The 25850-nt window shown below is 36.1% G+C and overlaps 1 protein-coding gene across 1 annotated transcript in view; it reads right to left on the bottom strand.

Annotated features, from left to right (window-relative positions):
• ADAMTS6 (ADAM metallopeptidase with thrombospondin type 1 motif 6) overlaps nt 1-25850 on the bottom strand; it is a gene marked incomplete at both ends in the record, with an annotated part of 140337 nt that overhangs the window by 62150 nt on the left and 52337 nt on the right. The window contains 3 exons of the mRNA XM_082302160.1: nt 7327-7473; nt 20598-20703; nt 24218-24261. Coding sequence (XP_082158286.1) covers nt 7327-7473; nt 20598-20703; nt 24218-24261 — 297 coding nt within the window. The remainder of the gene's footprint in view (nt 1-7326; nt 7474-20597; nt 20704-24217; nt 24262-25850) is intronic.

Here is a 25850-nt window from a genome sequence, read left to right as displayed (position 1 = left end):
CAGCATTTAAAAAACCTCATTACCTTCAGTGACTTCTCTCCACAGGCCTATGTACCCCTGCCCAAATTAGGATCAGAATCAGTTACAGAATCAGTTCTAAATCTTTAAATTCACTAAACTTGTAAATTAAAATCTACACCTGCTCTACAAGACATATAGTGGCAGAAAAGCAAGTCAAAAATTCTTGTACTGAATAGAAAAATATGACTATTCTGGTCTAATTACCAGATTTGCATCATAATGAAATATTGCTGTAGTAATTAAGTGAGAAAATTACTACAGAGAAGTCATTTTCTTATTAGCTAAATTATACCACAAGCTCTAGACTGAAAATTTATTTCTGTCTTCCCTTCTGCTTCAGTTCCATTATTTATCTCAAGCAGCTGAGCAAAACTGACCTCTGATACTGTATTGTGGGAACTGAAGTATCCTGGAAAAGAAACGGCATGATCTTTATAAACACATTAATAAAACCAGAGACTTTCCATTGGTAATGAAAGGTCTGACCAAAGCTGTGCAAAGGATGAATACAGGCTGAGGACCATATAACCTTTCCAGAAAACTTTTACAGGACTTGGGAATGGTCCAATACTGTTGTGTGTATGTCCCTGTTCTCCTCTCTTTTCTTTGTTCCATCAAAGCAAAACCCAGATACTTGAGGAAAAAAATTATGTGAAACTAGGGGAATTAACCAAAACGGTCCAAGAAGATTAATGTTTTTTGAGAACTTTATAAACAGAGATCTATCTAACAGTACTATCATTCAGGCATACAAAAGTGTACACTTAAAAAAAAAATTGGAAAGGACGCCCCAAATACCTTCATAGCCACAATTTTAGAAAATTTCTACTCACAATTGCTACTGTGCTCTGTGATTTTATCTTATATAGGAAGCATATACACCAAGTCAAAAATTCTACAGGATATCCCTGCAGAGCATTTCCATTCTTGAACATGGGGTTTATAAATCTTTAATGTCTGCAACAGAAATAAGACGATCTCAAACTGATCGTTACATTCTATTACTCTACAAGGTACTACTAGTGCTCAATGACTTTCTCATTTTCCTAATTTTAGGTTAATTTTCTGAAGTTTTATGGGACATACTGGGACTTGTTTCAATTATAAAATAGCTAAGCTTGATGTCATTTCATCCCAGTATTCTAGTGTAGTGTCTCCAGAGGTCATTTTAAAATACTCTACAATATAATTTAATTTTTTTTTTTTTTAATTTTATTTTAATATCACAGCACAGCAAATTATTCTTCTGTTTGAAAGGATATCAAGGATACTAGAACATTCTAGGAAAGCTTAAGATTTCAGACTGCTATCACTGCTAACTGCTCAACCAAATTAACGCCAATCAGGGATTCAATGTTTCTAAATCTTTACAGACTGAACAAGACAAAACTCAGGATCACCACCTTCAGCAGAGATATCACAGTTGTATCCAAGACCAATAAAGAGAAAAAGCAAAAACCATGGATGTAGATCTCTCAGCGTTTATGTTCTCGTTACAGTATCTATCCCAAATATCCCAACTTACACATTATAACACAACTTCTTCAGTGGCTGAAGAAAATATCCCAGAATGCTCGTTCTGAAAATTGGTGTTTAATGTTACAGAATGTCCTCATTCATAATAATGATGTGGACTATAACACAAGCTACTCTTAATGATCACAAATTAAATGTATTATAAATATTTGTGAATATCTGTTATAGCTAAACAATCATATACATAAATACATTGATAGTATACATAATGTTTTATTTAATTCTGATACCAAATTACCCATAAAATATGGAAAAAGCAAAAGTAAAAATGATTAACAAAGAACACAGAGCATTTTTACATATACATACCAATCAAACCATTAATTATTTACATTCCAATTAATCCAGATCCTATTATTTACATTCCAATTAATCCAGATCCTAACAGAATCCTTACTTCATATTTATAACTAAAAACTGATTTTTTAAGAGCACAAGGATATAGTTCTGTACAGGTTACAAAAGCTGCTTTACTTTACTTGACATTAATGGGTAAACTCTGCACACTGCTCAGTAGTCTACAGATCTAAACATAAATATTTGGAGAATCTGGACATAAGTAACAGAAGTGTGATTTGGAGTGGTGTGCTTAAAATTAAAATGAAGCCAAATGCAATTACTAAATTAAAACTTTCTTGAATGTTAGGGAAATTCAGATTTGCCACTCACACTCCTGATAAAAATCTTCTTCTTTCCAATCTTTTAAGTAAGGTTGGCTCTGTCTTACTATCTATTTCATACAAAAGGCTTTGTGATCTTGCACAATCTTTTAATCACACTCAATTGTCCTTTGCTTGGTGGTAGTAATTTGCTGTTTCTTTAATGCATACTGTCCCCCATATTGTCTTGTGTTCCAAAGCATTATTTTATTCATTGGAATAATTATCCAGCAGCCATACTAAGAAAAATCTATTTGTTCATGTATCAAAACCATCCTCCTATCAAAATCTGGTTTTAAGAGTTCAGGAGATACTCAGCTATAAAATACTGGACCAATCATTTATTTCATCAGATATTCTACAAATAAGTTAATGGAAATCTGCTGCTGATTTACAATTTCATTATATTTAAATAACTCAAGAGGTAGACAAAGAGTAATAGTTGCGAAGTCAACACTCAAAGCCATATTGCCATCCCATGATTACTGAAAATCTTTGGTCTTTTTTTCAACTAGGTAGCCTTTTAAGTAAAACATAAGACTTTCAAAGTTTAAGAAATCTTTGAAGACAGGTGCTTTTTATTTAATTATCTGTTAGCAAAAAAAAATATTAAATATTAGTATAATTTAATTAAAGAAGCAAATTATAATCCAAAGTGTTGGTCAACACATAATACTGAATGTAAATGTTCTCCACTGATTTGTAGAAATAGATACTAAATTTTGAGACGATTGATGTGATCTTATCTTTCAAAACTAGTCTTGGTTTATACTTTTTTTCAGAAGTTACTTTACATTTCTGGAATATGAGGGAACTGGTCAGTGTGCCACAGATGGCATACAAGGCATATATAGATGTATCCTATATTTAGCTTGCATATCCACTTGTATATTCAAGATTCTTGGGCAGGTGATGTCTGGACCAGAACATTGAATGAATTCTAATTTTTGTCTATATTGTCTGCATGGGCTTGTTTAGACCAACATAGTTTTGGCTCCCTTCCAGAGTTACAAAGTTGTAGTCTAAGATCTAAATCCTGCTGTATGGCAATCATAGAGTGTCTCCAAGAATTTTCTGTGATAGATGTTACTGAAATAATTTAAGACTCTTGGTTCTCCTCCATCTTCAAAAGACAATCCTGCCTTTGAAAGATAGAGTTGGCCATCTTGCTTCTTTTAACTCCTCTCCTGATAATGGCAAGAAAAATAAACTGTGATTCCAGAAATCACCCAGTCTTTGTTATAACAAAGCACAGTAGTAATAGAAACACACACACATTGCATGGAATGAAATTTATACTAATTGTTCTTCAGTCACTAAAAATAATTTTAGGCTTGGTCCTTTTCTCCTACGAACAGATATTGCAGGTTTCTATTCATCCCATGGGAATCTCTGTCCTCGGATACTGCTCTCCAAGCCTTGAATTCTCAGTCAGTAAAACAGTAAAAAAATTAGTTCCATATAATGTTAGTGAAATTAGAGCCATTGCAAAGCACTTATGAACAATTCAGTTGATAAATGGAATGATGCCAATCTTTCACTCTACCTAAAAGCTTGATAGACAACAGCTATTATAAGCTTGGCAGACAACAGCTATTATGTGCCTCAAGGAACGTTTTCTCCAGAAAAAAAATATTTCCTTTGGCCATTGCTATATCTGCGCTGGTTGACCATCCTTGCTGAGAGTTTTGGTAGATCTATTAGCAATACACAACTTTTCTTTGTCTTATTGTCATCCTTTGAGCCATATTCATCCTCTTTCCATCCTCCTTCCAGCACTTCCGCAAAATAATCTGTGTTCCCAACTACTGCCTGACTGAACTGATACCCTCCAGGTGACACTTAATGGTTACTCCTCGGTGCGAAACTGCTGTAGCAAGTGGTGACCTGAACTGGCAAATGAGTAAATCCACATTAATCTACTTTACCATAAAACACTCTCAACACATAATGAGATTCTATCAAAATTCATTCCAATTGCATTAATGTGGTACTATGATAGCCTGGCCCAAATGTGTACAAAGATCCAAAGATATAAATCTAAAAGGTCTCACAGACCAGGTTTCTGCTTGGCTATGCGCATTTAAAATCCTTGTGTCCTATCTTTCTTGTTAGACACAGCTAAATGAATTCCAAACCAGCTTGGCCTCTAAAGCTCTACATCAGCATTTTTCTCACCTGTTGCTAAGCTATGAAGAAATATGAGGGGAAAAAAAAATGCTCATCAGGATGCAGATTTCTGCTCTTCTAAAAGCAGTCAAGAAAATGTTGCCACATGAAACTTGCTATTTTTCTTTGCTTCTTGCTAACTGATTACTACCTACAACTGAAATTTATCTGCTGTTAGAGCTGTTCTGTCTTAAGGAAAGGTGTGAATGGGTAAAAAGTGATTTTGCATTCTGACAGTTGTCCTGCAGGTACTTGTGTTAGTCTAACAGCTTCCTGTTGTCATTGAGATGGCATAAAAGCTGGTGAGGATACTAGAAACTGGAGAAACAAACTACAGTTTTACAGACTACTCTACCTTATGAAATAATAAATCAAGTATTTTAAGAAAAAATTTATCAATTAATTGATATTAGATCCACAGACAATAAGCACAGATCTATAATGAACAGATCATGTTTGAGAAATCTGACATTTTTAAAAACAGATTCCAGAACTACTAGATGAAAGAAAAGTTATATTTGACTCTTAGAACAGTATTTAACACGGTATTCTATAAAACTCGAAAATCTATAAAAATTGCAATGTGTAAAATAATGTGTGTCCAAGGTGGCTTTGAAAAAAAATAACATTTCCATTCCAGGTTACAAAAATACAGCTGAAGTATTATAAAAAATAATTCATTATTGAATCTTCTATGCATAGACTTTTGTTTTACTCTAGCTCAGATATCACTTAGTATCTTCAGTAATTTTTTTTTTTAATTCATAGATGGTAGTAATTTGAGTAGAGTTGCAAACACTGGCAATGATAGAGAAGTATCTTAAAAAACCTGAGGAGATTAGAACTGTGGGAATAGATTCAACAGAATACTTCTGGATTTATGTTAATGTAAGTGCAATTTCACTGCCATCCCACAGACTACAAAATTAAACTTAACCATAAATCAAACCTATGGAATGGAAAAGAATAATGGAGATGCTAAAAGTAAATAATAAAATAAATCAATTGAAAAACCATGATGTAAAAAGGCTCAAGATAAAAATGTTTTTAACTGGCAGTAAAAATTTGAAAGACCACTGCATACATCAGGCTAAAATTTGAAACCGTGCAGGAACATTATAAACAAATGTCCAGCTCTATTATATTTGCATAACAACACAAGCCACAGAATTTTATCATGTTCCTTTCCCAAAATCCATAAGTAAGAAATAACTTCTTCACTTTATGCTGAATTATGTCCTCGTCAACAGACAACTTATTGTCAGGACAATTATGGGACCAAAATGCAGTTTTTTGGAGAAGAGCAACAAATAGAAGTAAATAAGACAGAGAACTGCAGAAGTGTAACAAGAAGAACAAGCTCCCAAATACTACCTGAACTTATGTAAGCCTGCAGTCAGGACTACAAAGCTGTGAAATGATCTTAGAAGAGATATGAAAACATTAATCTTTTTCATGGTTAAAACCAGGCTGCAATGACGTACTAGAAAGACTACTAATGGGAACAGCACTGAATGAAAATAAATAACTGGTAATTATAAAACAAAATAACTATGTATATTTTTTTAAATAATGCTAGTGTTAAATACATACATACATATATATATATATATATACATAGCAAATGAAATTATATTGTGAGAAACCTGTATCACACATATATGGTAAGGATGATTTCTACATTTATTGCTTTATTTTAGATATTAATCTTAAATACACCAGTACATAAAACTGTGTGGGTGCACAGTTCAGTGGTCTGATACAAAATGCCTATTACCACCTATTACAGTAACTGATGACAAGTTTTCTTCCTCTGAATAGCAACAACATTAAATGTCTGTCTCTGTCCACTGACTCTATAGGAAGCTCAAGCACCTCATCAGCCCAAGTCAGTGATTCTCTACATCCTGTGGGAAGCTACATTTGAATCAACCTAAAGGTTTTGGTCTGGATGAGTCCCTTCAGACAAGATACAGAAGACAGCATCTTATTCTGAATTTAGATCCCTAAAAGAGGAGGAGATGCTAATTTTGTTCTTGGTAGCCTGACGGTTAAACACTTGACTGGTTTAAGTCCCTCCCTTAAAGTACAGTAATTGTCTGAATTACTGAACAACCTGTGTTTCCTACGGGAATGACTGCACTAATGACACGGAACCTGCCAACTAAATGTTGTTTTCCTCCAATAAAGCCATTCTTTCAGCATCTAAAAAATCTGTTATGAATCTGTTATTGGTGAACTCATGGTTATATGTACTTGTCTTCAAAACTTAAAACACATACAAAGCTTCATTATGAATCATCTATACCAGTGAATATATTGATATGAGTACATTTTTGTGAATAACATTTCGACTGAATTTTTTCACAGTGAAATTTCAGGTAGCAATCTACTTCTGGATAAAAATCACCACAGAAGTAGAGGTTACCAGAATTTTAAGGTATTAATAGAAAGATCTATGCCATCCTCTTCTATAATCTTTATATTCTCACCAATGGTACCAAAGAACATTGATAGGTAAAAACCCACAAGACTGCATAAATAACATCTGAAGAATGAAATGTGAAAGGAACAGAGGTATAGCCTTCTTCCCTTTATTAGATTCCCTCACATTACGCATGCATGCAAAACATGATCCATAGACAAATTCTGCCCTTCTCTAGTTCTCACTCTTAGATTAATGAAGTAATGAGGTATGATCAGCATTTCAGAATCTTTTGAGTAGATTAAAAACAGTAGAGAGCTGGGAATGGAGCAAAAGAAGCTTTTGCTGTTACATAGAAACAATGCTCTACAGAAAAAAGAGTCTTAAGTGACTCACTATATTTCTGTCTACTCATTATAAAAATGTAAACCATCAGAACAGGTCACTATATTTCTACAATTCATCCCAAAAGGTGTCAATTTTTTGAAAACTCATTTTTCATGAGAGATTACTTACTCTAAAAAGCTGGTGATGTAATCCCGACTGCAGGCCGACCAAGAGAAAGGATTGGTGTTTGCTGTAATATGAGCTGCCATTAGCTTTGCTGCTTCATGACCTTTGGTCCCACAGGAATTTCCAATTCCATCATGATTCATACCAAAACTGCTCAAAAGAGAAGGAGAAAGAGCCCATTACTCTTTTATGGCATCATATATCTCTTAAAACATAATGTCACCTTTACAGCAATCATGTTGGACCCAAAACAACACAGTGCAGGAGAGCTCCTAAGTGTACAGTCAGTTAAGTTCTGTTTAGTTTATTCAGATCTCAGAATATGGCACAATTACATAACCTTGTTTCCTCCTATGGATTTTTGGAAGTATTTTATTTGTTTTCTAAATCTTTTAAAGAAAACATAACAGTATCCTTGCAAGACGAATACAGAGCACTGAAGCCTTTATTTGGTATGGTACCTGGATATGGAATATTTATTTTAGCTCAGACTCTTGGATTAGTAAAAAAGGACAAATAGGCGCTGTTGCTGTAACAATACAGTATATATAGGCACACTGAAAACAAGGATAATTCAAGTCAAACATGGGGTTTGCAATTCCTAGGGCCATCCTGTACGCACACTTCCCCTCTGTGTCTACTCACAGAAGGACTTGGAGCCCTTCTATTAGAGCTTTGCTTTGTCACAGAATGTCAAAATGAAGACAATTAAAAATAGAAAATCTGGTAAGAAACCTCTGCATGGAACTTGGACAGACGAGGTTTTCAGGCAAGAAATTAACTTTCAAGAAAGATGATATGACCCTCATAAAAAAATACGGTTAAAGAATCCTTATGTCTTAAAAACGCCTTGAACTACAGATCATCAGCATAACCATTAAATTAAAACTAGAATTTCACAGGCCATCTATTTGAACAGACTTTCATTGCAGACTGTCTTTGTTTAGGACAATCAACAATGTGCACTTTATGGATGTGACATAAATGAGGCACCTCAATAGTATGCACATACAGTTCTCAATAGTATACACATTTCTAAAACTCCACTCTCTTAGTCTTTGATTAATTTCCATTAATCACTTGGAGGAAAAAATTTGTTCCCTCATTTCTTATTTTTTTAAATATTAAGCTTTGGTCAAATTTACTCCTTCTCAAATAGGGTACGAGGCTTAGGAAATCAGAGGGGCAGACAGTAAGAGACACAGGAACTTATGAGACAGAGAAGTGATTAAAACAATGCCAAAACTGAGACTCTGAACTACCAGAATCATGCAAAGAGGTCTGTCTTTGGAGCCTTCTGTATGCTAAAAGGCTCTCTGATTTCTTACTCATCATTCAGGAACACAAATGTGTTGAGGCACTCAGTTTTGATTTTCTGTAGTATTTAGGACTGACTGCAAGAACATACAAATGTACTATGGTAGTACATAAGAAACTGACCATTTATCAGCTGACAATACCACTTCATACCAGTTCATGCCACTTCCTTTACTGAAAGCTGAGGCAGTTGAGTTATATTAATCTAAACACATCGCTCCAGAATGTGGTATAAAACCCCAAGAGTTTAATGTTACCCCGAGCTTCAATACACTGAGTACTACTTCACCTCTTCAGATGATCATAATAACTTACAAGTGGAAAGTGTTGGTACCATTCCTTCCAAAAAAAAAAAAGAACATCTGTGAATGATGGATGTTTCCTACAATACCAGGAAGGACTTAATCAAAAGCATGGCTTCCTTGCCTATGGGATGTCTCCCTATGGAATACCCGTTCTGCAGCAATGCCTGCCTGTATCTGGCTGGTTTTGATCTCTCACAAATGCAGAATGCTGTATACTGTATTATACACTGGAAAGGTCTGACAGCTTAGGCTGTTATATAATCAAATAAAGAATGCCCCTTGCATATAAAAAAATACAGCTTTAATCAACTTATCTGAGCAATGTACGTAACTCAATGAAACTTTCAGAGCAGTGTTAATTCTTATGATCTTATCAGATACCTGTCCATATTAGGAGAGGAAAGATCTTAGATGTCTTGTGCAACAAACTGAACCAGAATTTAACAATGAAAAATGTGCTTTATTTACGTATTATCAATGGCAATAATTTCCTAGAATTTGAGGTACTTCAAACAGTAATACTCCTTTTTGAATTGTCTTTATACCATTTCTGAAAACAGAAAACCTTCTTTTTAAATAATCTCCATAAATTACTTGTTTATAGAAATGAGTTGGATGATTCTTACATTCATTTTATCTCTAATTAGTGTATTCCATTCTCTAAAAATCTTACTGATTTCAACTCTTTGGGAACTGAAATTTTTATCTTTTGGGCATATGATTAAAAGAACAAACTTCATAGTTTAATAACTTTCCTTCCATCAGCTCTCGCAGATGATGTTGGCGGCAGTAGTAGTGATATGTCTGATAAAAAGCATGTCTGTGAATGGAAGCCATAATTTCTGATGCACATGGGAACTCAATCAATGCCTTTCCATGAGCCAATGGTATACTCATTTTTTACAAATATTCATTCACCCACATCATCTATTCCTTTCCAAGAAGGCTTTTCTACTTGCCCTTGCTTCTGAATTTAGGAGGAAAGTGATCATGAGGTGCAGGTAACTTTTTCTGGTGTTTGCAGAGGGGTTTTACAATTACTGTCATCATTTCCAAAGATGGTTGTGGCAGCATGCCATTACAGTCCAGTAATTTGCACTCCTATGGGCAGGACTGCAGATGGAAACACATTTCTGACCAAACTGCCAGTTTTATTTCCATCAGAACATGCTGGTCATATTTGACCATCATTACATTAAAACTAGGTCTTTACAAAAGCATGTTTGCAATTGGATTGGCATGGAAAGGTAAAGAAGAAAGTAAGGAACATAAAATATTCTTTGTGGAGCCACTGTTATAATTTGCCTACCTTTTTCAAACTCATTAAACATACAAGGACTGTATTCCTTTCACTGGCTTAAAAAGCCTGTCCAAAACTACCAGTATAATTTTGTCTTTACAAGAACAGCCAGATGAATGAGCAGAGACTGAAGTCTCCTCAGGTGATACAGAAGTTATCATGTGAAGTTATCTTTCCACCTAAAATCTCAAGGAAGAATGTTTAACCCAGCAGCTCTTGTGTTTTCAAGCATTATGGCTCCTCATTTCCCAAGAGAGCACTTACCTTACATATAAGAACTGTGCAAAGTAGAAACACTAAGAACCTTAAAACTATAATTGAAACTCTCCTGCAAATTATTTCTAGTTTGTATACTTCTTAAAAAATTCTAAGGCAGCACATCCTAGTAGTGCCCACTGCCTGTTTCGCTTACTAACATCTGTAACTGAACAGATTTTTTTCCTTTTGGCAATCTGTTTTTCCTTATATCTGAAAAAATTATCTGAGGAAGTTATTTGTAATACACATCCTACTTAAGATCCAACCTCAAAAATCACAGGGGGATAACTAGTGTCAGCTGCACTGAATAAAACAGCAATAGATAAGGAGAGACCCTGGAGTATAAGCAGAGGGAAGGATGTGAATGTAAACTTCTTGTCTAGCCTTCCTTTATCTTGCAAAAAAAACCAACATTGCAGGTCCCTACATTTTCATTTGGTTACTGATACATTTGATGGTTCTAAACCATGATGGTTATGGCTGCCAAAACACTTACTGCTGATACATATGAAATTACAGCAGTTATTCTTGTGAGACAGCCAGAACGCTTCCATTCTTATTTACTATCCAGATACTTAAGATTCAGAGAAAACAGATCCATACCAATGCATCTCCATAATCTGTGCTGAGATTTACTTTGTTACCATGTACTTTATTAGCACTGAAGTTACTTTAAAAGTGGTACTCTGGTGAAATGCCATTTCTCAACCAATTATCTCTGTTATTTGACTGAAGTACTAATTATCTGCATATCAAAACCTTTCCTAGCTTTCTTAGGGTTTGGAGCATTCAGAAAAGCACAAATTGCTAATGTTTAATGTCTTTAAATACAATAGAGTTAATTTATTTCATGTTAATTTTTTTGTTTCTTACCAATTCATGAGTTACCTGAATTTGACCCAGATTTTTTTAAAGCAGTGTCTTTTATGTTGTTCCACCACTTGTTTAACAGCCTTAGGAAGAAGTATGCCAGAGACAGAATTGTGAGACAGGTGAGGAAACAAAGTTACAGGAACACAAGCAAGAGAAATACCGTAAAGTCAAGCACTGGATCTTCTTGTTCATTATCTGAAGCTGATTCACAGCTGCAAAAATGACATATGCTCAGAATAAAGAATTGGCACCCTATCTTTCTAAAACAAAGTAAAGAAACTTACACCTTAAGAGGTTTTATGATATTAATTATCTGTACTAGGAGATAAACACACATGCTAAGAGTGAAATGGGCCATTTTCAAGTAATTATCTTGACCTAGGTACACTGCAAGTATTCCTCCAGTGTCTCAGCATGTTAGACACACTGATCTAACATTTATGGAGAGTGAAATAAAGGGTAGGGAAGGGTCATAAAGTGCAGCAGTGAAGAATACTTTAAAACTTTCTAAAAGTAAATTTCGAGCAGAGTGTAGGCATGCTTGAACAAGTATTCTTGTATTTGACAAAAGACTGAAATAGCAAATAATAATTTGCTTGGAGAAACTGAGTTTATTACATTAGATGCAAAAATTTTCATAAAATTTGTATTAAGTAATTTTGCCAGTGTATTGTACTTATTCTCATAGTTTTAAATGTGTAATTTAAATATCTATATATGTATTTCATATAGCTTAGAATGTCTATTTAGGGCCTACATTGAAAAATTAGAAATGTCAGCTTCCCTACATATGTAAACATAGGCATGGCTTTAAATACGCCTTTTCTTAGTGTCAGTAGAAAATACACAAGGGGAGAACCACGTTCAACATTATTTTGTTCAACAAAAAGTGAGTGAATCTGAACATAAACTGCTATTAAACAATAATAGAAATTTTTTTGCCTACAATATCAGAGTTATGAGCTACACAGAACAAAGCACAATTTCTTTGTGGACATACATGGTCATGGTAATTTTATTAATTACTCTCATGTCTACTAGGAGTGAAATATTTTCCAGTTGTTACGAGGTTATGGTAAATTTTGGAGACCTTACAATCATCAGATTTTATGTTTTCTCAGTAACAAAGGTAAGCAGTTTTTCTTTACTTTTATAAATATTTTCCCCATACATCTCTTAACAGAAAATTCTCCTCTTTCTATGTGGTCCTCCATATATTTTTAGTCAATGGTACAAAAGTATTGGTTATAGCTACATAACAGCATGAAAATTAAAATTTGCCCCTAAATGACATTACAAGTGAAGGGATAAATAATCAAAAAGTATTGAAAAATCAATTTATTTTAATTTAGGATTCCAAACATTGATAGCATTTATTGAAACTACCTAACACTACATATTCCTCAAGGGAGGAATCAAGGTTAATTAGTTACTTCACTTTCTATTTTCATATCTTAACACGGATTTTTAACCTTAACTGCTGATTTCCTGCATTTGGAGATCATTCTGCAGTTTGGAGTATCCTTAATGTTTTATTTTGAAGTAATGCAGAATTTTAAACTTTAACTTTGGTCAAACACATTAGGCCCCTGAAAACTTGGGAAACAAACTAATTTAATAATAGGAGATTTATAAAAAGCATATCTGCTATGAAATTCAACATAATTTTAGCACACTTATCATAATTTTTCCTATTTACTTCCTAAATACTGTTCTCCTCTCAGTCCTGGATGATGACAAAACACCCCATCAAGTAGAATTTTTATATACGAGCATCATTTAGTATTAAATAACATATGAGGCTCTTAAAAGCACAGTGATTTCTAATTTACTAAAAACCAATGCAGTTTATTCAGAAACCTGAACTTTCTTATGGGGAAATGACAGAGTTCTGTGGGACTATTACAAAAAAGCAGAGCACAAACTTCTCCTGGATTACACTGCCACAGCTATCCAGCCTTCATGGCACAATAATATCATCAAGTAAGGCTTGTGTACTACACAAGCCAATAGTGCAAATGCATCAGGTATCTACACTGCAGGCCAAAGTGGAAAGTATTGGCTCCAATCAGGAAGCAAACTTCTGAGTTCAGATTTCCTTTGGAAATTCAAGATGCCCTGAAGGTTATGATAACTTTCCACTTCACCCCCATTTATTCTTCTTGCACTTTTTTTAAGACTTGTGAAGTGTTACTACATCCATTTTCCTTGATAAAATTGCTTGTTAGAAAAACCTTTTAGTATTGCAAATTCTAAACTTCAAATAATATTTCACAGGTATGTAGAGACAGACTTTTTTCAGATTTTAAATATAAACGTGTCACATAATTGGGGGGTTTTGCCTTATATTTATGATATTTCATTTTATATGCATGTCATTAAAACTGAAGTCCCAGAGAAAACTTTTAAAAACTTGCAATATTATAAAAGCAAGCAGAAAATAACATTCCTTTAGCAAAAAAGATCAGGGCAGGGGATGGAGGGTGGGGGCTGAGAGAGTTAGAAAATAATTATATGGTCTTATGTGGCTTGTGGACACACTTTGGTTAAGGTTTTTGTTGGTTTTGTTTTATTCAGTTTTTTGCTTCTTTGGTTGTTTTGGCTTGGTTTCCTTTCATTTTTTTTTTTGTTTTGTTTTTTCTGGGTTTCGTTTTGGTTTGGTTTGCGGTTTTTAAACTAAAACGCTTAGTTAAACTGTCCCTAAAATTCAAGCCATTTGAACTCCATCACTCCTAGACATCTAGCAGGAAAAAGCTTAATGTGTTCTGTTTGCTGTTGAGGTGTTCCTACACTGTAGATTTGAGACAGTCTGCTATAGTTAAAGATGGAAGACATCATTGTCAGAGACAAAACAATTAAAATTGCATCAGCTGGAGAGCTGACAGGAGGTGATGTTAGTACAATCCATCCTAGCTGTGTTTTAATTAGTTTTAAAAAAGCTATTGTAACACATATTGGTATATGTGTCTCTATTACCTCAGACTGGAGTATTTTCTTTGTAGTTGTACAACAAATACATTCCTTGAAACGCACTTCTTCTAGAAAACATCCCACTAAAACTCAGCTCCTCTGCTGCAGCTGAGGTTTGACTGATTGTGGTGAGTTGACCCTGGCTGGATGCCAGGTGCCCTCCCCTCTCATCCTCAGCTGAAAATTTGAGGAAAGGTTTGCGGGTTGATATAGGGACAGGAAGAGACCACTCACCAATTACCATCATGGGCAAAATAGATTCAACTTTCTGAAATTAGCTTAATTTTATTCCGAATAAAATCAGAGTAGGAGAATGAGAAATAAAAACCAAATCTTAAAACAACTTTACCCCCATTCACCCCATTTTCCCAGGCTCAGATTTACTCCTTAATGGAAAATGACAGTTACTGTCAGTTACACATCACTGCTGCTCCTTCTGCCTCTCACTCTTTCCTTCCCCAGAATGCAGTCCCTCCCACCCACCCACTGGAACCGGTTCTCCATTAAATTCTTCAACATGGGTCCTTCCCATGGGCTGCAGTCCCTCACGAACTGCTCCAGTGTGGGCCCCTTCCATGGAGTGCAGTCCTTCGGACACAGCCTGCTCCTGTGTGGGTCCCCCATGGGATTCTTCCAGGAAAACTGCTCCAGCATGGGCTCCTCTTTGCACAGGGCCACAGGTCCTACCAGGGGCCTGCTCCAGCATAGGCCTCCCACGGGGCCACAGCCTCCTCTCAGGCATCCACCTGCTCCAACACAGTGTCCTCCATGGACTTCAGGCGGATCTCTGCTTCCCTGTGTTCCTCCATGGGCTGCAGGGGCACAGCTGCCTCGCCATGGTCTGCACCACAGGCTGCAGGGGAACCTCAGTTCCAGTGCCTTCTCATTGACCTTGGTGTCTGCAGAATTGTTTACCTCACCTATTCTCACTCATCTTTTCTGGCTGTTGCTTTGCAGCAACTTTTCTACCCCCTTTCTAAAATGTGTTATCCCAGAAGCCCTACCACTTTCACTGATGGGCCCAGCCTTGGTGGGTCTATCTTGGAGCCTCCTAGCATCGGCTCTATGGGACATGGAGGAAGCTTCTGGCAGCTTCCCACAAAAGACACCCCTGTAGCCTGCCTGCTACTAAAACCTGACCATGCAAACCCAGTGCACTGATCAAACATAAAGCTCACTGGTCATTGAAGAATGAGGTAAAGACAAGCATCTTCCGTAAATACCACCAGATTACAAGTTTTACTCCAGCACTGAAGACTATCCTTCTCATATAGAAGGAGAGGTACTTAAAATATTTTTCACTTTGCATACAGACTGAAAAGAGACTTTAAAAAGTGCTAGAACTGCAGACCTAGCTATATGAACTAATTTAGAACTAAACACATGCTTGAAACTATCGCTGTTCTTCATCTTGAAGACAATTTAATCAGCTGGACTATAAGCTATGTTTTTATTATTTCTTACATCTTTTTTTATCAAGATATGACTGTCAAACTGTCAAATTTAAATTCATTACATCATCTATAAGTCAAGACAATTCTGACTTTTCAGAAACTATTTCAGCGACCAGTCCTGTTTACCAGCTCCTTTCATACAGCCCTCAATGCTTGTCTGTTATTCTTACTCTAAGTTCTACAGGCAACTTTCTGCCCTAAGCCTAGTCCACCACCCTCATGTTTTGACATTTCCTTTGTTTACCCACTTTTATTGTATTTATTATTTTTCACTTTGTTTTTCACTTTTCAAATCACAGCTAACTCCTCCAGAGGACTGCAACAATGAATGGCAAAATGCCTTTCTTTTACCAATATACCTCTTCAAGTGAAATCTGGAATTCCTTACCAGTTCAACTAAGTATGCTATACAGCATGCACAGGACATGCTAGACATTTTAGAATGTATCCAAATATAAAAGCATAGAGCAGAAAGCCACCTAACTCAGCTGACAGGGAAACAGAAAATGGGACTGGATCTTACATCATTTAACTTGTCTGAGATAAAAGCAAGATCAGGCCTGCAAAGAGTTCCTCTCTTCACCAAGAAGAAAAAGTCAAACTTTGCTTTGACAATTTAGGGATACACGCTCAATTCTCACTCTTGGTACAAAAAATCAGTTTGTGATCTTTGTTTACCAGAAATCTTAAGCATCTTTGGTGTGAAAAATATAATGGTAGGAAAGCAGACATTCTGCATGTCAAGCATCAGAAGTCAGTTTTCTAGAGAACCTATGTGGAAGTCTAAAGAGCCAACTCTGAAATTTATCTAATTCACAGAAGTACTAAGAGTAATACAAGGCTGTTCTTTGAACCATGGCTAGGGAGAAACAATCATAAAATGTTAGTTTCTCCATTGTTTATGCACTCAAGAAAGAAACAACCACTGTGTATGACCATCTTCAATAAAAACAGCTGGTTATGAGTCTGAACTGCACACAGCGGGACAGCACCAAAACTAGGTTATACACATATAAACACTACAAGTGGTAAGGAATGGAAGCCAAAAAAAAACTTTTTAAAAAAATGAAAATATTTAACAGAAATATTTACTAAAATATTTAACAGAGTGTGTTACAATCACACTCAGACTACCAGTCCCTTTAAGTTTTAAAGAAGTACTTTCCTGGATAGTATTTTTCAACCAAATGGAACTAAGCTGGATCAATACAAGGTTAAAGGAGTGAAATTTATGACACTATGATATACAGAAATTCAGACTGAAGGATCTAAGGACTTCTCATCACTCTATAATTCAGTAAAGTATTAATAACAGGTTGAGCCATATTCCCATCAGGGAAGCCTATAAATCTAATTCTGGAGAAACTGTGGATAATCCATCAAGAATATGTATTATCATAATTGTTCTCTCTTAATCACAAAAGAATTTTGATCCTCAGCTCAAAGGTTTTTAAAACTCAGTATTCCATAGCAACTGTACAATTAATAAAAACATGATCTTTCAAAGTGAAATTCTCACATTCTTATCTAACTAGAATGCTATCCAGAAAAGTATTTCTCCTTGAAAATTTAAGAGATTAATAGTCTGTTCATGATTATAATATTCAGTCATACTTTCTGTTAAATATTTATAGGGGGTTTTTTTAATTTCTTTTTGCTTCTGTTCCTCACCACTTGTACATTTTTATGTGTATATTCATCAATCACTTGGATGAAGGGGCAGATGCCTGCTCAGCACATTCACTGAGGACATAAAGCTGGGAGCAGTGGCTGATGCCCCGGAGTGCTGTGCAGCCCTTCAGAAGGACCTTGACAGGATGGAGAGATGGGCAGAGAAGAACCATCTGAAATTCAGCAAAGGCAAATGCCAGGTCCTGCACCTGGGGAGGAACAAGCCCAGGCACCAGCACAGGCTGGGGCTGACCTGCTGGGGGGCAGCTCTGCAGAGAAGGACCTGCGGGTCCTGGTGGACACCAAGCTGTCCATGAGCCAGCAGAGTGTCCTGGTGGCCAAGGAGGCCAATGGTATCCTGGGGGGCATTAGGAATGGCATTGCCAGCAGGTCATGGAAGGCGATCCTGCCCCTGTACTCAGCTCTGGTGAGGCCTCACCTGGAGAGCTGTGTCCAGTTCTGGGCTCCTCAGGACAAGAGAGACATGGAGCTCCTGGAGCAGGTCCAGTGGAGGGGTGTGAAGATAGTTAGGGGTCTGGAGTATCTCTCTTATGAGGAAAGGCTGAGAGGGAGTTGGGCCCATTCAGCCTCGAGAAGAGATGACTGAGAGGAGACCTCATCAGTGTCTATATGTATCTGAAGGGGAGGTACCAAGAAGATGAAGCCAGGCTCTTCTCAGAGATGCTAAGGAATAGGACAGAAACTGATGCACAGGAGTTCCACCTGAACATAAGGAAGAATACTGCGCAGGTAACCATGCACCGGAACAGGTTGCCCAGAGAGGTTGTGAAGTCTCCCCCACTGGAGATACTAAAGAACGATCTGGATACAACCTGTGCTATGTACTCTACAATGACCCTGCTTGAGCAGGGAGATTGGACCAGATGATCCACGGTGGTCCCTCCCAATCTGATCCATTCTGTGATTCTGTGTAATCTAGTGCTTTTATGTTGCATATTACATATCCAGTGTAGGCACGTCCCTTAAATGCTTCTATTTTTCACCTAACAATGAAGTCAGTTTCCTATTCCAAGTCTGAAAAGAGGTACAGCCAAAGAAAAATGTTTTCAAGGCTCTCAGAAACAATTATTTTACTCACATATTTACTCCAGTACCTTCTAGCAGGTACTGGAAACTAGGAGGTTGAGAGGAAGAACAACTTTGACATAGTTGTAGAGGCATTCAGTCACAGCGTGGGTAGAATGACAGGTGATGTGTGACTACCACAAAACATAGATTTTGAAGATTTTTTGGTCACATATTCTTCCCAGGTTATACTGATGGTATCTATATGGCATGCTAATTCTTAAAACCAAGCTTGTAGTGTAACTTTCTTTAATAACTGCATTGTGTAACAGCTAAAGAATATGATTACCTCTTCTTATAAAACCAGAATCTGACATATCATGTCATCTATAGAATTAGCTGAAAGCCTCAAAGAGCTGAGATTTCAGAATTTTAAAGGATCTTATGTATAAGAATCCAAAAGATATCAAACATACAAAGACCGATGGTAAAAACACTCCTATGATCACAGGATATACACTATCACTATATGGGTTTTTCCAGATTCTAACCAGTCTAAGCTCATCAAATAAATTCTGGTCATCATGCCATATTTGCATGATAAAATAGCGGCACATATTAAATTAATTTCATGTATCTCTGGAATAACATGTATAAAACACATAAAAATATCTCAGAGGCAGGTGCCAAGAGGATGGTGCCAAACTCTTTCCAGTGGTGCCCAGGAACAGGACAAGGAGCAACAGCCAAAAACTAAAACACAAGAAGTTCCACTCAAGATGAGGAAGAACTTCTTTGCCTTGAAGGTGGCACAGCACTGGAGCAGGTTGCCCTGGGAGGTCATGGAGTCTCCCTCTCCTGAAACATTCAAAACACAGCTGGATAGGTTCCTGTGTCACCTGCTCTGAGTGACCCTGCCTTGGCAGGGGTTTGGACGAGATGCAATACATTATTTACAGGAATTTTAGAACTATTAATATTTAGTGATTGGAGGAGCTCTTTCCTCAACAGTGGAAAGGCAGGAAGGCAGGGCAGAAAGGTAGGAAGGCAGGAAAGCAGGCAGGCAGGAAGGCAGGCAGGCAGGAAGGCAGGTAGGCAGGAAGGAAGGAAGGAAAGTAGGTCAGGGGAGTTAGTACATGTATTTTTAAATTATTATTTTTCAGATCTTATATAATTGCTTTTGAATTCTAAAATTCATCTACACTAGATGTGAAGATTTTTTCATACATAATATAAATGAGAGCACAGTTGCCCAGTGATTATCTCACATAAGAGGTGGGCTAAAAATAACTGTTTACTTTTTTTGATCAGCAGATTGCTAGCTTTCATTTCAGAAATGAACTTTTAACAGTTCCATCAGCTAATGAGTGGAAAAGCATGTAATCCATATCTGTATTGGTCAAGCCATGTAAAAGAAGGAAGCCTCTTGATAAAAAGAAGATGCCCAGTCTTTTTAGTCATCACAGTGTACTAACAGTGCTGTCTTTTGAGGGAAGACCTGAAATATTTCTAGACCAAACAATACTCAGATTTTATCAGTGTCAAAACAACATACTCTTTAAAACTATATGCTGATACTTTAAATGTAACAACTGATGCTATGACTGCTCTATGCCTGTTTTATATAGATCATGCTTGAGTGAAAGAGGACTTAAAGCATATGAATACTGACAATGGAATCAATGTTTCAGTGATAAGAGTTTGAATTATATGAAAGACAAAATAAAAAAAGAGCAAAAAAAATTTACCTTTTAACCACTTCTCTTACATAAAGACAGGCAGCAAAAGTAACAGGGGAGAGAAAATTTTCAAAGCCAAACATTTAAAAATATGAAACAGATTAGGAAGGTTGTGAGTCAAGTCTCAGAAGGACAGATTTAACTGGAATCTGAAATCAAAGGGTATACAATGAGTCTTCAGTTCTAAATTTAAAGGCCCTGGTAATAGATACTAAATAAAACGTATTGCCACTCATGAATACCATATACAGAAACATGGAACATCAGAATAGAGCTGGTGCAGGAAAAAAATTATGTCTATTATTAACTAACGTTAAAAAGGTGATGAATTAAAATGTATTCTTATTTTAAACTCACTCACTTGTGACCAATCTCATGTGCAATGGTAAAAGCTGAACCTAGGCCAATGTCTTCATTAATGCTGCAGCTCCTTTCAGGCTCACACATTCCAGCCACAGAGGCCAAGCCTGAATAAACAGAAGGAGACACAAAGGGTCATGCCAAGGTGTTTCAGTCTTAAAAGCCCTAGTTATAAATGCCTGGATTCTTTTTAATAACTTCTATGCACAGAAGGAGCAGTTGGCAAAAGGTTAACTTTCTAGTCATTTGCAAAATCACTGGGGGGAATTTCACTTTGCCGGCTAGACATTAATATTTTTTGAACTGCAGTCAGTGCTGGAAAATGTCTAGACTAGGGGTTAGATTTATAAATTTTACTTCTGGTAACTTGGGACCACCTAGTAACTTGAGCCAGGAGAGGGAATTCAGGAAAGCATTTCTATTTTAACATTCTTGAGCCTGAAGAAAGCAAAATGTATCCACATTATTTTTCTAAAGAAATCTGTTTAAGTTTAGTGGGTTCATAAAAACATACAGGCAACTTTTTTAGCTATGAAAAACCTCACATGGTACATTAAAAAAAATTAAAAAAACAAAACTGAATGCATCAGTGAAGAGAGAGGAGACATGTTAATAACAAACACGCATTTAACCACGGAAGTCTTTTCCATTTATCACCCATCATCTTCTGGCATTAAAAGCTTATTGTGTTACAAGGGCTTTTAAAAATTTTCTTCTTTCACTGGCATTTGTGGACTATGACTCTTCTGTATCTTACACATTTTTCAGCAACAGATTATTACAGAACATACTGCAGTCTTAATTTAGTGCCACTAGAGAAAGTTTTAAACATCAGGTTTATTTAATGTATTTCTCCCTAGAGTTTCTTATCTGAAAGAAGAAGTAAACCTTTCTTTAAGGAAGTTACCTCTTCAGTTAACCTACACTACAAAAAAAAAAAAAAAACAAACAAATAAAAAAAAAAAACACAAACCAAACAAAAACCAGAGAAACAACGAAACAACAACAACAAAAAAACCAAAAAAACCCCCCACCAACAACAACCAGAAAAACCCAAACCCAAACAACCCCAACAATAATAACAAAAAAATTGAAAAAGTTTAACTTTGGTTGAGAGATGAAGGGAATGGAACAGGGGATGGAGAAGAGAGAAAGCAAACTCCTTATATGAGCAGGGACTTCAAATTATTCTATTTGGACTAACAGTAAGAAGTCATAATATGACAAGTGCTTCCTGCTGTGTCCACATTAGCAATTAATTTCAAGACATAGGAGTGGATCAGCACAGTGAAGCCCTGATGTTGAGGCTCTTCGGGTATCATTGCATGCTGGCTTGGACATTCTTGACTAGTTGAATCCTGTGGGCTGAATGTCACTACACATGTGGCTCAAAGCTTCCTGAAGGGAAAAAATATTGTAGGGGTATCATGAGAACACAGCCCATGGGTGATCTCAGGTCTCCTGTAGGCACATAGAGACCATTTGGGGGGTATGTGTTCCATGTTTTCTCCCAAACAAATCTAGTTTGGACACACCAAAACTACTGACAGCCAAATTCACATGGGCAAAAGGTGACAATGTGTGTCTGGAGAGTTTGCAGTGTGGAACCTGCAGAAAAACCAATTACAGTTCACCTATGCTGTTCTAAATGAGGAAATTCTGAAGACAACATGTTAATACATATAGATATACAACTATCATGTTCCCCTGCAAAGTCCACCATATTTGAATGATAAAGTCATCTTCATCTTCATGTCTTATAACTGAGGACTTGCTTCGGCAACTTAGAAGACCAGAGTAACATAATTCCACACCATGCTTGCAGAAAGAGACAGAGATCAAGTTAAGAACTCAGTCAGTGGCTCAGATTTCAAAAGCTGTTGTCCTTCACTGGAGCCACAGAAAAACTGCAAAGATGTCTGAGGTCTATCTTTTCTAAGAGGTTCCATGAAAGGTCCCCTGCTTCAGGCATCTGAAACTGGATACAGATGTCTATGCCATACAAAAACTTTTACTTCTGTCTCTTCCTAGAATACCAATTATTCAGGTTTCTTCTGACCTTCTGAGACCTCTCTGTGACCCTTTTTCACAAACTCATATATATGATTAACTTTAGTTACTGGATGTCAGTGTGACTTAAGCGTATGAAATGCCTTGCAAAAGAGGACTACAGGGCCTTGTCTCCTCTCCAGTTCAATGCCTATAATGCAGAAAAATTGCCATGGTTTTGTTGCCAAGACTCCTATAACAGTGAGTAGGAACTGATACCATATGTGACTCTTATTTTTAATTTTTTTTAATTAAACTTTTTGTTTAATAAAATATTTGCCAAATCTATCCTCTGCTACACTGCATTCAAGTGAAGCAGAATTTGGCTTTATGCCAAGATCTGATACAGTAAGAACTAGTACACTAATGATCTGTGTTAAAAGCATCATATAAAAATATCAAATAGTTCATGCACTAATGTATTCTCTTTCAACCTTTTTTCTTTTAATGCTTGCAAAGCTACTTGTAAGACATCAATATAGACAGTCTCTTCAGTTTCGTCACCTCCAATGTCAAATAAAATGAATTACATTTAGAAATTCATCATCATGATTTGCCTTTTACTAAAGCATGTTCTGGATTTTGCTTATATTTATAGCAGGCAAAATTCTGGTACCTTTCCCCATGTAAACTACACTCTTCTGCCAAAAGCATTGGACTGACTTGCAAGAGACTTACAGAAAAATTAACATGGGTTAAGGCTATAAAGCGTACAGTAATACAGGGAAAGACAAAGGAAATACAATCATGAACTCTGACTGAGAAAAGTATTAATAATATGAACTAGCTGAATTAGAATTTTGTCTTTAATCACCTGCAAGAATGAGGCTTATGAAAGGATACAAACCCAAAAAAAAAAATCTAAACAAGTGCTACACTAGTCTTTGAACAGTGTTTCCTTTATATACTAAAGCATCATTGGAGGCAACAACCTATAGTTATAGGTCATCTATAGTTATTTATTGTAGCAAATAACTTCTGGTGACATATTTAGATATGGAGAGAACAATAGCTCTCTGTCCCTCATCTAAGGTTGCCATGTGCACTTCTCCATTGCCAAAGCACTGTAGTTTCAATGTTACTATATTTTCTCTCACTGTGCTATCTTTTCCTAAGTCTGTGAAAGGAAAAATATGAAGCTGCACTCACTGTGTACAACACAGCAACAGTGTAAACCTCAAAGTCCATTTCTTTTGTAAGGTTTATGGGGGTACTTTTATAACTTTCCTGAGGATTTTTACTTCTGTTTTTTAAACTAGATTATGGAGACCAGTAAATGGAAATAAACAGCAAGTTCTGTTCTGTTAGAAGTAAAATTGAGTCATCTTCTTGCTTTTATCAGAACTACAGCTGTCAGAGATGAAATACACAGCACCAGCTGACATAATTCAAACTTCCAGCAATGTATCAAAGCCAAAATCCACCTCGAGTATCTTTTATTTTTCAGCTTTATAGAACTACAAAATTTTGAAAGTACAAACTTTAAAATAACTAATCAGTCAAAAAACCAATAGCTAAGTATAAAGTAAGGAAACAGCAAATACAAGCTGAAATTTCTCTTTATAATCTTACCCAGTGTTCCACAAGGCTTGTTTTTATAAGTGCAGATATCGTATCTGTTAAGAAAAAAAAGTAGATAGAATATGTCAGTGAATCACATTTGTAAGATACTTTGTATATTTATCACATATCTGTATCACAGTCCAAGTTGTCAGACCGCAATCAGTTTAATTATGTGCAGCCAGCTGGTGTCGGCATTTTCTACACTCTGGTGTAAACCACAAGCTGCAGTACACTCACAGCCGCTGGCCTCAGGCCAGTGGGACACCTGCCAGTAAGAAAAAAATGGTTAAAGTGGATCTTTGTAATCACCAGCTCCATAAAGCAGTCCACCATTCTGTTACGTACTTACAGCAGCATGGCTATAGACTGCTACTGATTCTTAAACCTTAAATTTTACTCAAGAATCAACATAATTGGAAACCTCTTACAGTCTAACACTTACCAACTAAAAAGCATTATGTGTAAGTCGTACTACGTAGACTTCGATTCGAATTTAAAAATTGAACTCTAAATTGTTATACCATTTTTAAAAAACATCTTATGAACTGTCAATATAGTACCCTTCTCATTATTCTTCCATAATTATAGTGTATCTTAATAATATGTGCCAACAAACTAAAATGAAAAACATTTTTGAAAAAAGCTAAAAAATTTCTTTAAAGGAACATTTTTGTCATTGTAAATACAATCCTTCACATACACAAGCTAATGAGTTTTTGTGTAGTTAATACATAAATATCTGGAGCTAGCAATGAAATTAAGATGTTTTCTGTGGCATAGCTTTTAAAATAGCAGCGGTCATGCAGCAGTCAAGTCATTAATTACACCTTCATATTTTGAATATGCAATCTTATAATATGTTTAGTGATAAAAGAACACTCCCACAAGGCTATTGATTTCCAAGGATTTAAACTCATTTCCTTGCAGTATGCTTCAGAATAATTTCTATTCTTTTGAAAGGCAAGTGAAAAAAATATGAAAAGACACCATCTTTATGCTTTCATTTTAAACCCAAATAGTTACTAATTTCAGGCCGCCAGACATTTTCTGTTAAAAATACCGTAAGGACTGTTAGCACATAGGAGTCTGATCACAAGACATATACCTTTCACTGCTAAAAGGGTTATAGTCTGTCTGCAAGCCAAATCCATGCACAAAATAACAAAGCTTAAAATTTGGAACAAATCCAGTAAACTCTCTATGCATGCAGACTGCTGTGACCACATGGAATTCCTTTGATTTTTAAAGGGTACTGAGTGTGGAGCAGTTTGTGGGATTAAGCTATAATTTTGAATTTAAATGTTCATGTGCACTAATCTCATTGCGGTGCTTCAAACGCGGACTAATTTTCCGTTTGCTGTCTGGAGTAGGGGAAGGTAACCAAGTCAGCATAAAAGCCATTCTTATTTCTCTTGAAATATAATCATTGAAATGTCCCTAAGTTTCAAGATTACACAGATTCAGAGCAAAAGAAGGATTTTTACTGAACATTTCCTGCCTTTTACATAATTAAGAAAGTAAATGTCTTATTTCTGTGTTCAGGACAGTGCCTGAACCTAATCCTATTGAAGTTCAAGCAAAATTTGTTCCTCAGAGAAAGCAGACAGGGCTCAGTCTTATTTAGTGAGAAAACCCTAACTAA

This window comes from Coloeus monedula, assembly GCF_965178545.1.
Source record: "Coloeus monedula genome assembly, chromosome: Z".
NCBI classification, from domain to species: Eukaryota; Metazoa; Chordata; class Aves; order Passeriformes; family Corvidae; genus Coloeus; species Coloeus monedula.
Note: the sequence above shows the minus strand (reverse complement) of the source record. Positions and strands in the feature narration are given on the sequence as shown.